Source organism: Periplaneta americana, chromosome 9, assembly GCF_040183065.1.
Source record: "Periplaneta americana isolate PAMFEO1 chromosome 9, P.americana_PAMFEO1_priV1, whole genome shotgun sequence".
NCBI lineage: Eukaryota > Metazoa > Arthropoda > Insecta > Blattodea > Blattidae > Periplaneta > Periplaneta americana.
The window spans coordinates 19,485,638-19,502,370 of record NC_091125.1 but is presented as its reverse complement, the minus strand read 5'-3'; the positions used below and the strand labels follow the sequence as shown (position 1 = coordinate 19,502,370).

General features: G+C 35.7%; 1 protein-coding gene across 2 annotated transcripts in view; it reads left to right on the top strand.

Annotated features, from left to right (window-relative positions):
* LOC138705815 (transcription activator GAGA-like) overlaps window positions 1-14,345 on the top strand; it is a 334,341-nt gene extending 319,996 nt beyond the window's left edge. Inside the window, exon 7 of one of the 2 annotated variants that reach the window (XM_069834475.1) lies at window positions 13,075-14,345. In XM_069834475.1, coding sequence (XP_069690576.1) covers window positions 13,075-13,772 — 698 coding nt within the window. In that variant the 3' untranslated portion in view covers window positions 13,773-14,345. The remainder of the gene's footprint in view (window positions 1-13,074) is intronic. The other variant, XM_069834476.1, reaches the window with a different exon arrangement.
* Window positions 14,346-16,733: the final 2,388 nt, after the last annotated feature.

The following is a 16,733-nucleotide window of genomic DNA, read 5'->3' as shown; positions in this document are numbered from 1 at the left end:
TGGCGGGCTTATGTGAGGGCGGGTTCCTTAAAAGCCATAAGTAAGTAAGTTAGTAACTTAACAACTCGTGTTCATCTAATGGAAAAGCCTAGTGTGTTCTTTGCCATAAATTATCATCAAATCAAATTGCAAGTGTTATGATAAAAATTTTATATTCCATTGTTAAAGATAATCTAGCTGAACATTTAATTCTGCGGTAGGATTCTTGCGTGTCACACAACAAAAATAAAGTAATGACTGTAACACTATTGCATTTCTGGCGCAAAGTTCGCAAATCACCACAACAGAACAAAAATATTCTGAACCTGGACATGGAAACATTCAATAAATTGATTCAATCCGTGGTAAAATTAAAAGGCCTCTTGAAAAAGAATATGTACTGTATATACATATTTACAGTTCCTTATGTCTGAATCGTTTGTTCAGAGTTCTTTCCTGTCATTCAAGGAAGCCATTTGAAATAACTGAAATGTCAGAAGGTGACTTCTTTGATTACAAAATATGTGCGTCCACTGATTTCAATTTTTTTTTTCAGTCCCTTTTTGTTTTTTTAAAAATCAACCTTTTTTCTTAGCCTATAAATGATCATTTCGGAAATATCTGTGAACATAGACTTAAGTTTATAATGAGCAAACGTACCTATACAAAAGGGTGTTAACATAGAAGTTGTATTTTCAAAAAAGAGCATTTCTTCCTATTAGGCCCCTTAAGAATGATTCTAAAACAGTGACAGAAGAATGAAAGAAAGATATTGCATCCATGCTGCAGTACATGCCACAGATAAGATAGTTTTATACAGCAACAATATGTAAGCAGTAGGAACCACATTCACTACATTTTACCATTTATTTAAGAAAGCATTATTTTGTTCGGATATCATACCATTTATTTAAAGAAACACTATTTCGTATGAATATTGTTTGAATACCGTACATTGTGTTTAAATATCCTAGCATTTTTTTTAAATTACCTAATATAAAAACAATGAACTGTAATGATCTAATAAACAATGCTGTAATGAACAGTATACTTTTTCTATGCACGTCTTTCATCAAAGGATACAAAGTAAAATGCCTATACAGATTATATATTAAGAAATAATAATGTCCTTCTTCTTCTTCTTTTTCTTCTTCTTCTTCTTCTTCTTCTTCTTCTTCTTCTTCTTCACCACATTTATTATAAGACACTATCATTGGAAATCAGGTCCAGTATTCCGCATACAATGCCAATCCAAGATACAAGGTATCTTGCAGCGTGATATCCATAGCTTACCTACGTGTTTCTGGGATTATTTTGAGTGGGAAAGTTCTATTGCAACGGTATCTACAGAGAAACAATTATAAATTAATAATTTTGTTACTTGTGATTGAGTTACAATTTTTTTCTGAGGAATACACATTCTGAATTATCACATTTGAGGTTCGAAATGACCACTATGGTTGTCGAGGCATCTTTGAGCTCTGTCTGTAAGAGAGTTCATCGCTCTCATTACAACACTGCCATCATTTTTCAAGCCTTCACTGCACTCCATTATTTTCCCGAGAAGTTCGACCCTTGTGTTCGAATGAGCAGCATACACAACTGATTTCATGTGCTCCAAGGAAGTAATCTAATGAAGACAAATCTGGTGATCTTGGTGGCCAAGTCACTGGACCTCCTCGGCTAATCCAACGATGTGGCAACTGTTGATTTAAAAAAAGGAGTCATAGCCTGTCAAAGTGTGGAGGTGCACCATCTTGCTGCCTTGTCTGATAAGAAGAGGAATGTCCTCCAACAGGAATAGCAACCCTGCCTGCAGGAAATGCAGATAATGTTGAGCTGTGAAGGCGTTTGGAAACTCAACAGGTCAGACAAATTGGTTTCCAATTATACCAAACCAAATGTTTACCGAGAACTGAGTTTGGAAATGTGTTTCCTCAGATGCATGTGGATTCTAAACCAGTCAGCCCACAAATGTGCGTCTTTTGTGTTTGTGATGTTGACCAGTCAGTCCACAGATGTGCATCTCTTGTATTTGTGATGTTGAAAGTTGCTTCATCTGTGAACAAAATCTTCGAGCACAACTCACGGTTTAGAATAAACCAAATGCAGAAGTTCTCACATACAATGTAATTGTTTGGTTGCAGAGCCTGGACTCTTGTGATGTGAAGTGGGTACAGACCAAAGTCATGCAAGGTTTTCCAAACTGACATACGATTAGTTCCCATTTGATTAGCAATTCTTCGAACACTTGTAGTTGGACTGTGATGTGTGTGTATTCTGTTCAGAATTAACTGAACTACACCCTTATGACAAGTATGCATACTGTTGTAAGAAAATCACAAGTAAAATTATTGATTTAGAATTGTGTTTTCTGTAGATACCATTGTAATTTGTATCCATGTTGATTAGAACATTTTTACTCAAAATAATCCCAGGCACACATACTGTAGGTAAACTATCCCATTGTGGGATAACCTGTATACAAACTCCTCGAAGTGCCACACCCATAGGTGACTAAATTTATGTCAATGTAATTACTAGCTAATTACTTAATACAACCGATAAGTGATAAATGATAAAAGATGATGATGGACATGTCTGCACTATACTATACAGACCTATGAATAATTTATAATATTAATTACTGAATAACAGTGCTTACAACATTGCTGCTCTGCTGTATCATGTCAAAGACTCTTGTTTCTCTGTTTTCTCGGAACTTACACTGATGGACTTGGTACATTCCAATACTCAGGCAGCGATATGTTTCCACTGCTACATACTCTTTTAAAACATTTAGACAGATACAACTTTTTTAAGGTTGATTCCTCAGGTGTGTTCAGGCCAGTGTACTTTGATAAACAATTCTTCAGACTTTGATTGTTTAGTTTGTAGAAGGGTATATCACTTGCAATAAAGGCTTCACTTGAAATCCAATTGGTTTATTTTACGTCACTTTATCAACGCAATGGTTATCTAGCGTCTGAATGAAATGAAGGTGATAATTCCAGCAAAATGAGTCTAGGGTTCAGCATCGAAAGTTACCCAGCATTTACTCTTAATAGATTGAGGGGAAACCACTGAAAAAACCTCAACTAGGTAACTTGTCCCAACCAGGATTTGAACCCGGGCCTGCTCGTTTCATGGTCAGATATGCTGACCATTATTCCACAGCAGTGGACTTCACCTAAGTTCATAGGGTAAAGAGTGCCTCATGATTCACTCTATGAAGTACTAGCAAAGACCTCTGCTAAGTGTTGTTGTCATCTCACCCAAAACGTCACTCCTTGTTTATGCTTTTACACCTGTATGTGTTGTGTCACTAGAGATTTTTGGCTGAAACTTGCAGGTTTTCCACATGGTTGGCAATACGATGCTTTACTATTGCTCGTAAATATCCCCCGTATTCAATAATGTATCCTTTTTGCTTCCCTGCTAAACTTGAAGCACTTCTGGCATAGCAGGCACTATAACATACTATGCAACACTCATATGACACTTGATGGCTGTGAGGCTATGAACTATGACATCTCAAAAGTGCATCAATAGAGCCATCTAGCAGCAATATTCCACCATTACTTTATCGGGAGAGCTCATTAGACAAAAGTAAGGCAAAAGTCTAAAATATGCAATTTTTATAATTCAATACATTTTCATTTAAAAAATTCAATTTCAAGACAAAAACTCTCGAAATATTTGCATTTTATTAGTGTTGTCAAAATATGTGGTTTTATGTTGCAACTCACAAAATATGCATTTTTATATGAAATAAAATTTCAGAACCGACAATGGAGGTGGCTCAGATGGCAAAGTTTGAGACTCACATTTGGTTCAAACCCCATGGCCGGTCAATCTGACTGGGGTATTTCATAGTTTACCTCAGTCACAAAGGCAAATGCCAAATTGTAAATTTACATACCATGACTTGTCTCCTATTTAATCACCAATATCATAAACTTAAAAAAAAATCTTATAGAACACATGACAATGGAAACAGAATCACAACAATAGTAAACAGATTACCTTACTGATACACCAAAAAATCCTATACACAGATGTTAAATCGTGTATAAAAAAGACAATTACATTCATGAACATGTGATAAATACATAAATATCTGGGCCCTAATAATAACCATCTGAAATATTAAAACATTATCATAGTTTAATCAGTTTCAACACTTACGAGTTTTGCATCTTTAATATCCTTGATTATTTCTTCTTGACACATCTTTTAACATACATTGAAGAATTTCATTGTGAATGATTTTAGAGATGTCCTTAAAAACAGTTATCTTTTCTAAGTGGCCTCTCAAAACACTATCAAGCTCAGTACTGAAAGTAATCAAACCACGAAAAGTACTAGAATACTGTGATGAGTCTTGGTCATTATGCAGCTGTATGAGAGAAGGGGGCATATTTGAACAGATTGAATTTCTCATCTGAACACACAATTTTCACTAAGTTGCCGGTACTGATGGCAGAAGGCAGCCCTTCTGATGAACTGACTACCATTTTCCTTCCATTTAATTTATTGATGTGAACTCAGTGGATGAACTTATGTTGAAGTGCTCGGAAAGTATTTTCTTTTCTTTCGAATTTCGTTAGGATATTCTGACAACATGAACGTTTCAGAGGTGAGTTTCATTATGTAATCACAGTTTAGTATATACAGTTGCAAAGCTCAATACTTACTAAATATGCAAATGTAGACAGTTGAAATGTGCATCCATAGATAGTTGCTAGCCACCAGGATCGCTACTATCGCCTCATCACAGACTCTTTCCCTAGCAGACGATAAAATGTATTGTACTTTTGATATTGTGTTCTTTTGAAAAATTAACACCTTTCTTCCACTATTGAAATACGAAATACATAAGGTTTATATATTATTTTCATAACGTACGTATATATTATATTTTATAAACTCACCTTCCTGGATCTTTCGGAAGGATAACTCTGACCTCTTTTTCTTAGAATTTATAGTGCAACAAACGTCTCCTTTTCCCATATTATTACTCAAATTATTGTATTTTAGCCATTTATAGTTATTATAACCGATAACAAACATTTCACAGTTTACACAACTTTTCACAACAATGCGAAATGCGGCACAGTTAATGCCTTTTCTATCTGGACCGCCGTAATATATGTTCGGGTTTTCTATTTCAGTGTATGGAGCTCAGTGAATTATTATTATATTATAACTTTATTGCATATCATAGCTAAGTTTTATTTAGTGTAATGTGTCCATAAGTTCCCTTTACTTCTTGTTGCATAATATGTTGCAGAAATAATTACAAAACTGTGTTATTTTAATGTGAAGAGAATTTTACATTTTAACATAATCTTTTCGCATCAACATTTTAAGTTTAGAATGGAAGCTATTTTGAGGTTTAATAAAAAAGAATTTATATTGTGATTTTAATATAGCACATCTACCTTCCTTGATAAAGACAGAAAATTTATCATACCACTCTTATGAAATTAGTGTATGTACGATTGTTACTTCGTCTCTTAGGTAGTAGATAAATACAATAATTAAATACTCAATTGTAGTATTAAAATACAGACAAATTGAATGTGCGGAGTATCATACATGACATTATGTTTAATTATAATGTATAATTGCGAATTTAGGAATATAAGATATAGTAAACATGACCTATAATATTTCCATATGAATGGCAGGGCATTGGAGACCACTAAAATTAGACAGAAAGGGGCAATTGGGACAGTAAACATAACCTATAATTTCAACATATCGTGCGGTACAACTGAAAATTATTGAATCGTGCATAAATGAATGTACAATAATTTCGCAATATTTAATCGAAATAAAGGCAGTTAGGTCTATTACACATACGAACAACGTAATTTTCACACCAAAAATAATATTACACCTTAACTCGCAAGGAATTATGTCTGAAGTGTCTCCTAATCATTGTTTTAAATTTTATTAATGCAATTACACTACATTTTAAAGAAATATATGTTACTTTTTATGCATTCCATTTAATCTATATGGTTGAAACGCCGCCCTTCGTGATCGAGTCAAGCGAGTCACACAGTCTGCCTTATGGCTTGTATTAGATCACGATGGCAGTGACACAGTCTATTGTTCCTAGTACTCACAGCGCTCCAAGCGGCTAGCAACTATCGCGAGAAATGCAAAAAATCACCCCAAGCTTCGCGAGACTGTGATGTAATGTTAGAGCCTAATGAATTCACTTTTCGAAACTTATTGTAGATATCTAATATTTACTTCTAATGTTCAAAATTGCCCCACAACATTAATGTAACAGTACTGTGAGAAACGTTTTAAAAGTTTAATATAACGAATTTATTGATATTATATTTGTTTTTAGAACATAAAATTATTAGGACATACATAAAGAAAGGAACAAGCATGAATTATCCAATGAAGTTATTCAGGATGCATCAAGGTCTGCCAATGAAGGAAAACTCTCATTAAGAGCTGCAGCTTCAAAGTATGACATGTCTCACAGATCATTATTTTACCAAGTGAAGAAGTTTTATGTTTTTCAATTACAACTCATTTCTGAGGAATACAGGATGAAATTTCAATTAATAAAACTAAAATAATGGGATTCATCAGAAAAAATCGTCTCCGCAGCAAAATTTGCTTTTATAATAAATCTGTAGAACAGGTCTCATGTTATAAATATTTGAGTTATCGTTTGAGCTATGAACAAGAAAAAGACATTTCTACAAATCTGAATTACTTTAACTATGCAATGAATACCATTAATAACATTTTCAAACCTTCTCTTGTTCAAAAACATACAAAAATTAAAACCTATATTTTTATTTATTTATTTATTTACTTGGTTATTTAACGACGCTGTATCAACTACGAGGTTATTTAGCGTCGATGGAATTGGTGATTGTGAGAAGATATTTGGCGAGATGAGGCCAAGGATCCGCCATAGATTACCTGACATTTGCCTTACAATTGGGGAAAACCTCGGGAAAAACCCAACCAGGTAATCAGCCCAAGCGGGAATCCAACCCGCGCCCGAGCGCAACTCCGGATCAGCAGGCAAGAGTCTTAGCGGACAGAGCTACGCCTTAAAACTTATAAAACACTGGCGAGACCTGTTCTCATGCATGGAAGTGAAGCTTGGATCATACGTAAATGTGATAAACACTGAATCACTGCCAATGAAATTAAGTTTTTAAGAAGAATTGTTGCCTGTACTAGATTAGACAAGAAGAAAAATTTGGATATTTTGAAGGACTTAAATATTAACCCAATTTTAGAGAAAATTCAAAATTATAAACAGAAATGGAAATCTCATATACTCAGGATGCCTAGAACAAGAATACCATGCCAAGCACTAAATTACCACCCTTTAGGAACAAGATTTTTGGGCATCTGCTAAAACGATGGAGTGAGACCGTAACAGGCCACCAGGCTCAATACATGATAGGAGGAAGAAGAAGAAGAAGAAGAAGAAGAAGAAGAAGAAGAAGAAGAAGAAGAAGTTTAAGAAGGCTATGACAGGTGGAAAATATAATTTGCTATATACGAGCCAACAAGTGTTCAGCGAGGAGCAGAAGTTGCAGTTAGTTAATTATATTATTAAATGTACTAAGATTAATTATGGGAGGATAATATTAAAATGGATTTGAGGGAGATGGGATATGATGATAGAGACTGGATTAATCTTGCACAGGATAGGGACCGATGGCGGGCTTATGTGAGGGCAGCAATGAACCTTCGGGTTCCTTAAAAGCCATTTGTAAGTAAGTATTAAGATTAATTATTACACAAATATACGTCAATTAGCATGTGATTATGTTCGTCATTTAGCTTGCAAGTATACGAAAGCATGGAATAGTAACAGAATTGCTGGAATTGACTGACTTTAGGGCTGCATGAAGCTACATGACAACTCAGAATGAGAAAACCTGTCTGCCAAGAGCTACATCTACAATATCAGGTTTATGTGGAACTCGAGAATATATAGAGTCATAGAAAGAAATGACACTAAGGAAATTTTTTTTTGACGTAATGTGCAACAAAAGAATCTGAAGTTCTCTATGTTAGACAAGTGAAAGAGGTAGATGGACAATATGAGATTTATGTAGAGGTTCTGACAAATGTGGAACTTCACATATCCTAAAACTGAAGCTGCAGTTAAACTGAGAAAAGTGATATTCTCACGAAATTCACACAACCAGAGAATACAGGAAAAAGTGCTTGCACTACGACAATGAAACAGTTAGCCGTGAACTTCAGTAGCTTTAAAGGAAAATAATGTGCTCTTTACATTATATTTTTGAGCATCAATTAGTTCTTTAACAGATGATTTGGACATTGTTCAACGTGCCCCATACCTGTTCAAAGGTTTCCCATACATGGGGCAGTTTTGAACATGTTACAAGAGTTTGTTCTGACTTAATTTATGTTTCAGATATATGTAATTTCTGCAAATATAAAATTCTGAGGTGTTTATTAAGCAATATCTTTTAAGTCTGTGCTATTTAAAGTTAAAAAAAAATTGATAATGGATGTGAATAAAAAAATGTTAAAAAATGTAACTAGAAAAACTGTTTAAGTGTGTCCCCTTCTCCCCTATGTTCCTTCTATATGCAGTGTCCATTTCAGCTAGGGTGTTTTCCAGGAACTCCCATATTTAAGCTAATTTTTTTTTTTGGATTCTCCTGGCTCCCATACTGATATCCTAATTCTCCTCTATTTATCTTTACTAATCATGATTGCTAATTATTTTATGTAACCTAATAATAATAATCGCTAAATATATTTAGATATAAACTTTCATTAATATCGATTGTTTAGTAGGTACCAATCTGTAAGTAATTTTGTTCCAGTGATCCTGTAATGACTGGTGTAAGTATGATTGTAAAGAGTTTTTTTCAGCTTGCATAGCAAGATAAAAAATTTAATATTCTGCAGCATCCTGTTAACAGACATAAAGAAATAAGTTAAAACTAAGAAACATTTTTATTGTAGTAGTCAGTATTGTGACCTAACTCATATTTGTATTAAAATTAAATGGATAGTTTTATAATCAATCCTGGTTTCACATTCCAAATAATTGTGTTGTAATTTGTCGTAGCTAAGTCTCATTTTATTGTGATCAGAAGGTGGTCACCCTAATTTCAGCAGATGTATTAACATTTACATACATGACTAAACTTAGTGAGTTCTTAATATGAGATGAGGAAGATTCGTTTTTTTTTTTAATACGATCATGCAGATGTTATATGTCCTTCATTTTCCCATGAATATTCCCCTTCGAAAAGTGTACACGTAAAACTGACTTCACACCCACATAACCAGTCATAGTTTTTTGTACATCACAGATTTGAAGTTTCTATTGAACGTTCTGCTTTTTGTCTTAATCATTTGTGTTATGTGAATGTTTGACATGGGCCTATCCAATTGTTTCACCTCAGATTTTTCTTTGGCAGTCAATTGCAAATACTGCCTAGACAGTAAAGACTGCACAGAATTCTTTACCTGGCAAAATATCACTGACTTCTAAGAGTGCACAATAATAAAGACACACAATGTAATCAATAAGCTATTTAGCTTGTACATAAAATAAAGCAGTCATACATTAATAAGTCAAGCAAGACTGCTGAAGACCAAACTGAAGGAAAGAGTGGTTTGTATTTAGAAAATGTAAAGCCATTAGTTCACGATTTAATCTAGCAGGTGGAAGTTCTCCATAACCCATCCAAAGTCACTATAGTAAAGACAAAAGAAATAGGCGGGTTTTTGGTCTTGTGCGGAAACTACTCACGCCACACTTTCTATTGCGGTTTATGACCTGAACAAAGAGACCTTCCTGTCGCTGCGTTCGAATGCTGGTTGTTGACAAGTGCTCGTCTGTGATACTACTGTGTTATAGCTTGTTCGAAAATATATATGTAATAATAAACAGTATTTTAAAATACTAATCATCCAAGTAATTGCTATTATGTCCCAGTTGAGCCCTGATATCAGAAGTCATACTAATGGCGTTATTTATCAAGTTTACTGTTTTTTGAAAGAACTTAAAAAATGGGGAGGGAATTAAGTGTCCTATCATCAACGCAAATAGCCACTGCCAAGACGTTTAGTGTTTCTCTAAGATTGGTTCAGAGAATTTGTGCAGAACGATTTTTTTAAGTCATACTAAGGCCGTGTCTCAAAGCTACATTTTCAGCTGAAGTGAACTAGATTGTTGACTAAATAGCCGGATGTGACGTCAGAAGTTATGATCCAAAGTGCATAGCAATCAAGTCCATAGTAGCTAGTAAACGAAAATGCTTGCTTGATTGCTGACTTGTTCACTAAACAAACATGGATACCTCATCAGCAATTGGGGTTATTACATCTGAAAATGCTTTGGAAGTGAAATAATGTAAATATAATGTAGAATAACACGTTAACTTTGAACACTGGCATTGTTAGTACCTTCTGTACAATGTTTTTAAACATTATTGTAATATATTAAGTCCTTATCTTTTCCACATAATTTGTAATGAAACTGCATTAGGACACTGCCTTCTTAATTTATTGCTGCACCGTGATGCCATGGTTTTTAGAAAAATAATCTATGAAGAAGGCCATGTTTCCAGCATACATGTCCAAAGCTCCCTAGTGTGTAGTTTACAAGTCGCCTAGTTGCTAGTCACTAGTGTGTAGTATGGACTTGAGCTTTGAGACACGGCCTTACTGTGTTATTTGTTATGTTAAGCTAAGCCATCCTTAAGTGTGGTTCTAATACATAAATGTTTTTTTATTACGAAAATCGTTCATGTTATAATAACTGCTACATTTTCTACATACAGCAAAAATATATTAACTTTTTGCACTTCAATTTTTAATTCAGAAAGTTGATAACTCTATTTAGTATTTACTAAATCAATAGAATATTCTGAAAACACATAAAAACAAAATACTTGTGTGTAATGCTAAATATTTTATTTCTCGTATTAGGTTTACATTACTTACTTACTTACTTACTGGCTTTTAAGGAACCTGGAGGTTCATTGCCGCCCTCACATAAGCCCGCCATTGGTCCCTATCCTGAGCAAGATTAATCCAGTCTCTACCATCATATCCTACCTCCTCAAATCCATTTTAATATTATCTTCCCATCTACGTCTTGGCCTCCCCAAAGATGTTTTGCCCTCCGGCCTCCCAACTAACACTCTATATGCATTTCTGGATTCGCCCATACGTGCTACATGTCCTGCCCATCTCAAACGTCTGGATTTTATGGTCCTAATTATGTCAGGTGAAGTATACAATGCTTGCAGCTCTGTATTGTGTAACTTTCTCCATTCTCCTGTAACTTCATCCCCTGATGTTGATAAAGCGTCGTAAAATAACCTACTTAAAAAAAAAAAAGTAACTTCATCCCTCTTAGCCCCAAATATTTTCCTAAGAACCTTATTCTCAAACACCCTTAATCTCTGTTCCTCTCTCAAAGTGAGAGTCCAAGTTTCACAACCATACAGAACAACCGGTAATATAACTGTTTTATAAATTCTAACTTTCAGATTTTTTGACAGCAGACTAGATGACAAAAGCTTCTCAACCGAATAATAACAGGCATTTCCCATATTTATTCTGCGTTTAATTTCCTCCCGAGTGTCATTTATGTTTGTTACTGTTGCTCCAAGATATTTGAATTTTTCCACCTCTTCGAAGGATAAATCTCCAATTTTTGTAGTTCCATTTCGTACTATATTCTGGTCAGGAGACATAATCATATACTTAGTCTTTTCGGGATTTACTTCCAACCAATCGCTTTACTTGCTTCAACTAGAATTTCTGCGTTTCCCCCAATTGTTTGTGGATTTTCTCCTAACATGTTCACATCATCCGCATAGACAAGAAGCTGATGTAACCTGTTCAGTACCAAACCCTCTGTGTTATCCTGAACTTTCTCAATGACATATTCTAGAGCGAAGTTAAAAAGTAAAGGTGATAGTGCATCTCCCTGCTTTAGCCTGCAGTGAATTGGAAAAGCATCAGATAGAAACTGGCCTATATGGACTCTGCTGTAAGTTTCACTAAGACACATTTTAATTAATCGAACTAGTTTCTTGGGAATACCAAATTCAATAAGAATATTATATAAAACTTCTCTCTTAACTGAGTCATGCGCCGTTTTGAAATCTATGAATAACTGATGTACTGTACCCTTATACTCCCATTTTTTCTCCAATATCTGTCGAATACAAAAAATCTGATCAATAGTCGATCTATTACGCCTAAAACCACACTGATGATCCCTAATAATTTCATTAGGTTTACATTACATAATAATAATTATTTTTGTGAAATGGCTAACTTGCGAAATATTATAAATTGTAATATCATCTAAAGTCTGATTAGTGTACGCGATGTATGCAATGGAGGGGAAAGGGAACTGGCCACCATAACCCATTATCTCCTGGGTTAGTTACCTCATGAGTGATGCCTTATTGTTGTCACTTATGAGTTTCAGACCTGTGTTCGGACAATTGACTAAACAAAACAAAAATATTCAGTAAGTCAGGTATTTGTAATCATGTTATTTCATATGTTCTTTTAAGTTTTCCTATAGAGCAAAATATGTGAATGGAAGAGTAAGTTGCATGCAGGGCCAAGGAAGGATAGTCCGCCTGTTAGAGTCGGATTCACATCAATCAGTCAGTCAATACCCATTCATCTGTCTAAGAACAAGATTCTTCTGTCTTTCTACTAAACAGTCAAATTTGGTTTGATGTTTGATGTTCACAAATCCACAAGACTACCATTTTAAACTGGCTAGAAATGTTCCGGTAACTTTCTCTATTATGGTTATGTGTTAAGATATATGTCGGATTTTTATACTCAATTAAGTAACATCATTTTGTAAAATGTAAGTTGGCAAATTCATGAAAACTTAAACTTAAGTAATTAACTTTTCCAAAGTTGCTGTCTTTTTTTTTAACAACTCTGCAGTGGTAACTTAATTTCGTAGAGATGGTCAAATTTAATATAGTGGCTCGTTTTCCTTTCTTTTTTTTATGCTTGTACCATAATGCTTGCTAATGTAATAATGTTTTATTTTTGTTCTAGCAGCAGTGAAGAAAAATAGTGTGTCTGACCAACCTGCGACATGCCCTCTTTGTGGTGCCACTCTACGCCAATCTCGAAATTTACGTCGTCACTTAGAACTTTTACATTTCGGTGTAGGGAGATCAACAGTACGTGTTCGATCAAGGAAAGGAAGTGTACAGCAACAGCAGCAGCAACCACAACCACAGCCACCACCTCCACCTCCACCATCACAACAAGGAGGACAAGATGTTTCAGGACCTCACACTCCTCGATCTCCGGTTTCTGTTCCTTCATCTTTAGCTCAGCCTGATTTGCACAGTCCACCACCTACAGTATCCCAAGCTACCAATATCCATAGTCCAAGTCTTGGTTTGGTCATGCCTGGACAACAGATGACACACGTTTCAACAGGTACACATGTTATGGGTCTTCCACCTGGATGTCAGAATGGACAAGCTCTGCGAATTCCGCGCCATGAAGACATTCAGCAGCAACAGCAGCAGCAGGCAGCACAGCAGGATAGGGCAGGGGGTTCTGGACTATGTGAGCCAGCGCCTGTTCTTGGCTGCATGCTGCCTCCAATGCCTTCACCACATGACCCCTTGTTCCGACAGCACCACACAGAGCTGTTGAGAGGTGCAGGACTGTATGCAGAAACTCGGGCTCCTCCACGTGCCCCAGGGAACCCTACAGGAATGCGACAGGAGGTGGCATGAGACTATGTTACATGGGAATCCACAGTGTCATCAGGTCATGCATGATTTTGAACGATTCTTTGCAATACAGTTTTATTCATGCATCTATGACATTACATTCCTCTTCCATTCATGTACCATGTCATCAGATATTATATAACATTATATAGTTGAGGATTACATTTGCTGTGCTAGTCTGTGTGGTCATTATCTCAGAATCAAATTGTTCAGAATTTGCATTATGTCATATCTTATAAGAGATAATTTGATTGCAAAGAAGCTTTTAATTGAAATGTTTATACATCTTGATTACACAACTTTTAACACTGTATCACTTCGGAATATGTATGGTAAGACTTTCCTGTGATAAATTTCAACATACCTCGTTTACATGTTTCAACCTATTTATGGGTCATCTTCAGAACTGGTTGGTCTTGGCGCCACTTGTTCTGTTTCCTGTGAGGTTGTGTTCCTGTGGTATAGTGTAGAGTCAAAGAGTGTGTGTGTTTTGAAGTCTAGTGTGTTTAGTTTCTGGCTTTTTGGTTGGATGTGTAGTATTTCCATGTCTGTGTTGATGTCTCTGTGGGTGTGGTTAGCATTTGAGACATCAACACAGACATGGGAATACTACACATCCAACCAAAAAGCCAGAAACTAAACACACTAGACTTCAAAACACACACACTCTTTGACTCTACACTATACCACAGGAACACACCCTCACAGGAAACAGAACAAGTGACGTCAAGACCAACAGCGACCAGTTCTGAAGATGACCCATAAATAGGTCGAAACATGTAAACGAGGTACGTTGAAATTTAACACAGTAAAAGTCTTATCACACATATTCCGAAGTGAAATGTTTATTTTTACTTTCTCATTATATTTTAGAGATATGAAAATTGAAACTTTTTTGCGGAATAATAACAACACTTAACAAATAAAGCAAAGAAAAATAGAGATTACATTTTAGACTATTAGCTGCATATGTTCCTTTATGGATATGAATTTGAGTTTTGAAGAGAAATTACAAAGTAAATTCGAAACTACTGGAATTTCCATCTATAACTCATCCTTTTTGTGGAAACTCCTCCATTTCACATTATTTTCAGACGAACGGTTTTGCTCACTATATTACATTAAGCATCATCAGGTTTTTGTACGGTACTTAACCCTTGTACTACCAGAAATTTTTGTGACACTGAATACCATGGGGTCAATGCTGAACCCAGTATTAAAAAAATCGGAAAAAAAAAACATTTTCATTACTGACATTTATGCACTAAATTAGTCTTCAGCCATTGTTTTCATCATAATTTATTCATAAAATAATTATTTACTTACAATATTAACATTTTTATACAGTTATTGATACTGATATGTAGTGAAGTAATACATTTTTTCAAGCATTTTTCATATGTGCTTGGAAGGACTTCTCCAATCAATTACTATATTGTTTGCATATCAAATGATGTTGAAATGTAATCTTTGCACAACTTGAGCACTTGCTTGAATGTTTTCGGTCAACAGAAGTGCCCCGATAAAAGTTCTAATCTTCCAATTTTATCCATCACAGTTATTATTTAAGTCAAAAGTGGGAATTGAACCCGAGAGCACCTAGTGATAAGGACATGCATTAGTGTTGATAAACTGGAAGGCTTTATTCTATTTTAGGATATTATACAGTAAGGATATTACTTACTTTTTTGTACTAGGTTATTTAATGATGCTGTATCAACTACCGGGTTCCAAATCTAGCTTTCAGGTGTAGCTCCCTGTGAAGCTGATTTGAATAATTTCAAAGGAAAAATTGTTCCGGGGCCGGGTATCGAACCCGGGACCTTCGGCTAAACGCACCAATGCTCTACCAACTGATCTACCCAGGAACTCTACCAGACACTGACTCAATTTCTCCCTTTATATCCACGGACCTCAAAGTGGGCTGACAAACGTCAAGCAACCAACATTGAGTGCAGACAAACTCTGTGTGACTTAATGTGATTTTCTGTTAACGGACAGTGGCGTGTATTATGCAAACCTAGCTTTCGGGTTTAGTTCCCTGTGAAAAGAATTTGAATAATTTCAAGGGAAAAATTGTTCCAGGGCCGAGTGACGAACCTGGGGCCTTTCGCTAAACGCACCATTGCTCTACCAACTGAGCTACCAAGGAATGCTACCAGACACCGACTCAGTAGAGTTCCTGGGTAGTTCATTTGGTAGAACGTTGGTGCGTTTAGCCAAAGATCCCGGGTTCGATACTCGGCCCCAGAACAATTTTTCCCTTGAAATTATTCAACTATTGGGTTATCTAGCGTCGATGGAACTGGTGATAGTGAAATGATATTTGACGAGATGAGACGGAGGATTCGCCATAGATTACCTGACATTCGCCTTAGGGTTGGGAAAAACCTCGCAAAGAACCCAACCAGGTTATCAGCGCAAGTGGGAATCGAACTGACGCCCGAGCGCAACTCCGGACCAGCAGGCAAACGTGCTACCGCCTGAGCTACGCCAGTGACCATGACTTGAAAATGCGTTGGACAGCAGTAGTCAAAATTTTCATCACCATCAGACGAGGACTCGATACTTGATGCACAATAACTACTTGAAGATCACCGTCTTCAAGATTTTCGATGGCGTCAACCTCCCCATCATCACCAGAAAGGTTCTGGTCATCATTCGTTAAAAACATAGCATCACAATCGCAACGAATGAAATCTTCAGTCTTTTGTATATCCTTCCATTGCGGTACTCCTGCCTTAAGTGTTACCCAATTGCAGTCCCACAAACTCTCAGTGGGTTCAAGCCATTTATTTAAATATTCAGCTGAAGTTTGATAAAATATATGGACATACTGTTTAAATTTTGCAATCTCTGATGATAAACCGTCATTTTCCAATTTACCAAGAATTGATCTGACAGCCGATGTTATGAAATAATCTTCACCCTTGGAAACTAAATTAGCTTTTAAATCATTTAACC